Here is a 5420-nt window from a genome sequence, read left to right as displayed (position 1 = left end):
TAACAAAGAACTGTAACTTATCTTACTGTCAGGACCCACCTCAACACCTCATCCCAAGAAAGCAGAACTCATGGAAGCAAGCTCTTCCAAAAGGAACTTTTATTAGGAGAAGCTGACTAGACAGGATCTGAGGAACTCCTGTACAGATCAATGGGTTAAGTATCCCCAAGCAAACCCCACCCCATAGTTCATCCGGACGATTCAAACCGGCCAATCCCCAGGTGTTAAGTCCATCGTGGGAAAGGGGAGATAATATCGGTCGACTCTGGTCATAGCGGCAATGTTTAAGCGGCTCTTCGCACCTTCTCTTGAGAGCGGAGAAATAAGCCAGGCTCTGGAGGTTGTATTTCTTTCTCCCCCACCCCTTTGCTAGCTGACAGGTTAGGGAGAAGAAAGTTCAGAGAGAGATACAGTGCAGGACCATGAAGTGTTACATTGCGGCAATAAAGGAAGCTAGGGTGAAGTGTTATATTGTAGAAATAGGGAAAGGAGGCAGGAAAGCAAAGCGCTACATTGTATCGATAGAGAAAGCTAATGCAATAAACCCGCGCTCCATCCCTCCTCCCCTCTAGGAGTATGGCAGAACCCAGGGAGAGAAGAGAATGGAATCGGGAAACGAGAGAAAGAGAGGCAAGGATGTATGAAATATGATAGATATGGGTTCTGACACATTAAAATAATGACTTTCTTTTTCAAAAAAAAGTATCTGTGAATATTATAAAATACAGGAAATAGAAGAAAACAAAAGTCTGAAGATACCATACCAAAAGTACATCCACACACTTGCTTGGACTAGCTAACACTGAAAATGGTGCAATGAACAAATCCATGTCACCCTATTTTTCTTTCCTGATTTTTGCTCTGATCACTGATTTCTTCATGTGGAAGCCAGTATTTAATTTTAGTGGGGAGGGGCTAATATTTATTTCATGAGCCTTATACACAAGTGGAAAAAAGTATTATAGCAAAGGTGACAAACAAGTACTGGAGCACATAATACCAGATATCACTAAAAGGTGAAACTGTGTCTCACTTACTTTGGCCATGCCATGTGGGGGAATTCCGTGGAGAAAGCAATTATATTTGGAAGAATTAGTGGTAAAAGGAAACCAGGCTGTCAAATAACACGATGGCTGGACACCATCAAAGCTGACACCAGCCAGAGCATAGAAAAAGACAAGGAAATAGTGCAAGATCGAAAGATCTATGGAGATTCTCAGTCATCCAAGTCATAGCTGTCCCAAAGGTGCTTTTTCCAAGAGGCAACTGGACTGTCTTGTTTTTCTTTGATGACATTTTGCCTCTCATCCAAGAGCTGTAGAGCTTCTTAGATGAGAAGCAAGACATCTTCAAAGAAATACGAGAAAGTCGGGTTGCCTCTTGGAAAAAGCACCTTTGGGACAAGATCAGAAGATATGGAGAGACCTGGCCCACAGAATTGCCAAGAATTCAGACTGACCGAATAAATAACATCATCATTATCATCATTCTTTATTTTGCTATTGTCATAGAAGTCCTCATTGTTGTTGAAGACTTGTATCTGTCTTTAAATGATGAAATTTTCACTGCAAATTATTTGTATTATTTATACTAATTTACATTACAAATTGAGTTCCCTGTATACCCAAAGCTCCCTTCTGCAATTGAGTGAAAGCAGGGCTGTGTAGTGAAAGTAGGGCTGTGTAGTGAAAGTAGGGCTGTGTAGTGAAAGCACTACACAGCCCTACTTTCTGATTTGTACAATCTAAATTTGTACAATGCTAAAAAGCCTATGCACAGGAATGTGCTTGACTAATGGTTAGCACTTTCCTGGAATCAGATAATAGTCAACAGAATTTCGGATGGGGAGATTGGATTTAGTCCACTTGTGGCTACATAGGGATCCCTCTTTTAACTCTGCCACTCTTTCTCCCACACTGGTTCTAAATTCTGCCATAGTCATTGACTCCATTTCAGTTTGCCATTTTTTCCCCGGGAAGTCCTCTTGAGTTTCATATTTAAACATATAACTTCGTTCCTCTTTTTGGAGTAGAAGACAACTGAGGCAGCAATGTAAATCTCACATTTGCAATTTTATATTTTGAGCGTTTCTTCCCCAATGGAATTGAACTGATTGTTTTTAAAAATAACTTTTTTCTTTCTAGCACGCAACTGAACAAAACAACAACAAAACTCTAGAAATATACAATTAGGTACCATTCATAGAAACACTNACAAAATCACCATCAGTCAATTGCAAAAGGCAGCTTCACTTGGAACAGCTTACATCCTGTGATAATATCTTTAAGAATTAAACAGCAACATGTGCCTATCCCAGGTCCTTGGGAAGGATTCAATAAGTGGACAAAAATGCTAACCCCAATCTAAACATCCGATTGACTGTTCAACCATAATTTATTAAACTTATATCCTGTCCAACTCTGAGTGACTGGAAAAACTGGTCCATAAGAACTGGGTATTTTGGAGAATTTAAACCATTCCCATGGTGGGAATTTTTTTATTGTAATGCATTTTGAACTCTCAGTGCTGGAAGGACAGACTGGAATATTTGATTCATCAGAAGGTTTACTTGACAATGAGAATTCTTGGGAGGGGTAGATAATATTTGCGTGCAAGATCTCCTTCAATAGTTCCTTCTGCAACATTTTCATATGTGCAAGCTAATTGTCTGGATACATAATCAGGCCTCAGTACCAATCAGAAATTCAGATAATTTGGGGGTGAACCTGTTTGGGTAAAGGGAGGCAGACATTTGAGTGACAAACAAAAGAGAAATAGAGACTGGCCAACTCAATTTGCTTTGGAATGGAAGATGTTGTGAAGCTCATTTGGAACCCTCTATCTTGAAACCTGTTTATGCTTATTAGAAAACAAATCAGACCACTTGATTCCATTACCATTAGTACAGCTTTAAAAATCGAAAACCTTAAAATGACTTAGAGCATTTTAAAATGAATCTCAGCCAATTAATTTTAGACTGAATTTATACACGTCATTTAAAGATAAGCCAGATCAGTATTCTATTTGCAAAGGATTTTAAGCAACAATCCCTAACTTTCAAATACCAATAAATGAGCAAGGATATGCCAAGTAATTAGAACATTAAGTAGCAACCTTAATTTAAAATAATGACAAAAGTAATTGCTTTTGAATGTTCCCTTGGTAAAATATTTCCTTCCTTTGCAAAATGGCTAAATGGAAAACAATAAATGCTAATGTAAAAAAAGTGGTAGATCCAGTTTTTATAGCAGTTATGGACAATCTTTAGAAACCTACTTAAATATTTTAAGTGCTTAAAAACCATAGTTGGATCTAGACAGGAAACCTCACTGCAATATACATTTATTGTTAGCCAGCACTGGGACCAGGCACTATCACAAAGTCCAGAAAGATTAAAATAGTTATCTTGCTCTACAGTCTTAAAAACAATTTTTTTTGTTCTTTATTAAATTACTTTCAGACGGATCAAAAAGAAAGTAACTCCTTTGCATTGTTTCCATTAACAATGGGAGTCAGATGGTGGTAAGAGAAAGAATCATTTCATTTCTCAATGTGTTCAAAGCTCAATTAATTAATTTTTGCCAGGAATATATCACTATTTTCTGATTATTCTGGAACAGAGAACAGGAAGATTAATCTTTTCTGCCCCATTCTAAAATTAAACAATTACTGGCATTGAAAAATAAACACTACTGTTAATTTAAATACCTTTGTTTCTGACTCAAATGTCCTCACTTATTGTTGCTTTTCAATATTCCTATGCTTGTAACTATAAAGAAGGACATACATTTAGACATGTGAAGGCTCAAAAAAAATCTGGGGAAATTTGGGAAGAGCATGGACAAGAGAAGATAGTTTTTTTCCCCCTTACTTTTCTAAGCCTTGTTTTCTAAATATATTATGGATTCTTTAATTCCCCCACAAATCAAAGTCTCAGTGTTTTTCTGTCATGGTTGTCATTTTAATACCACTGAGATCTTATCAGTCGAAAGGAAAAGAAGTTGATTTTTTTTTAAATGCAATCAAATGCAGGAGAAAAACACTTCCTAACAGCAAGACCAATTAGCTACAAAGGTTGTGGATGTCATGGGATGTTGAAACAGGGGCTAGACAATAGCATGGGAGAGGCTGTAACTTAGAACGTCCTATTGAGCAAGAATCTGGATTTGATGTTCTAAATTCAGCTCAGCAGATCAGAATCTACATATACTGGAATAAAGTATTTTTTGAAAGAAATCTAAACAGCAAGGATGGCCTACTAATAAATCAGCCTGGATACGCTGCCATAAGAAATTCTGTTCACCCATCATAAAATTGGAAAGCAACTAATTCATTGTTCTTTGTGCAGGAGATATTCTTTGATAACAGGAAAGAATGTTGTCACTCATTCTTGTGTCTAATCAAAATGAACCACATCATTTCTATTTCACTACTTTAACACCCATCTACCGGTGAGGAACCTTGTGGTTGCTTGAAAGTTTGTACAACCTTCTCATCTTCAAGACATTTTACAATTGTTATGAATGTTTTTCTTTATTGTCTCTCCCAGTAAAGGGTATTGCAATCAACACAAAAAAGCAAAAAAAAAAAAAGCACTCCAATTCTTTCCATGATAATTAAATAACCACTCTTTCTGGTCTTGGTGTTTATTATGAAAACTTCATGAAAACCTCTGTTAATCTTATCACTTCACCTGATCAATGATAACAACTTTGCATCAACCAACAGCTTCTTGCTTACATGAAACATACAATTAACCAGGCTAGCAAAGGATAGATATTTCTCAGATAAACTAAATTATCAGATATTGGTGAATCTGAGGCATTACTGCAATTACTGCACATATTACTCCTATCTGTTTGGCACTTTCAGTAGATAATCTACATAGTTACAAATTTCAAATGCTGATAAGTTAGTCCCTATTTCTGTTATAGTCCTTTTGATTGATTTGACTAAAAAGCAAAAAATCAGCTTCTTTGCTTCTCCTTTAAATTAGAGTAAAAAAGATTCAGCTATGACTGCTAATTGATTTTGTTTGTTACCTTTTTGAACCTTAATATTGTTTGCATCATGGTTGCCCTTCCCTCTCCTTCCCTTCCCTTCCCTCTTAAGTCTCTGCATAAGGTGTCAAAGAAACACATATGATTAACTTTCTAATGAACACCAATCTTGTAAAATGCCACTGTAATCCACTTTTACCATTAGCTGAAGTCAAGCAAAACTGGAGGTTAAGATAGGTACCAGGCTAGAAAGGAAGAAGCTGTGAGTTGAAGTCCTCCCTTAGCCATGAAAGCCAGCTAGGAGGTGATCTTGGGCCAGTCACACTCTCTTAGACCACCTTACCTTTCAAGTTTGTGGTGGTGGGAAAAATAAGTGAAAAAAGGTGTGTTGGGATATGTTTGCCACTTTGAGTTATTTGT

General features: G+C 36.9%; 1 protein-coding gene across 1 annotated transcript in view; it reads right to left on the bottom strand.

Moving 5' to 3' along the window:
* Window positions 1–2205, bottom strand: part of AFAP1L2 (actin filament associated protein 1 like 2) — a 21111-nt gene extending 18906 nt beyond the window's left edge. Inside the window, exon 1 of the mRNA XM_015815820.1 lies at window positions 2197–2205. Within this exon, the coding sequence (XP_015671306.1) occupies window positions 2197–2203 (7 nt within the window). The 5' untranslated portion in view covers window positions 2204–2205. The remainder of the gene's footprint in view (window positions 1–2196) is intronic.
* Window positions 2206–5420: the final 3215 nt, after the last annotated feature.

Source organism: Protobothrops mucrosquamatus, unplaced genomic scaffold, assembly GCF_001527695.2.
Source record: "Protobothrops mucrosquamatus isolate PMUCROS unplaced genomic scaffold, P.Mucros_1.0 scaffold378, whole genome shotgun sequence".
Lineage (NCBI taxonomy): Eukaryota > Metazoa > Chordata > Lepidosauria > Squamata > Viperidae > Protobothrops > Protobothrops mucrosquamatus.
This window is presented reverse-complemented; position numbering and strand designations above follow the sequence as displayed.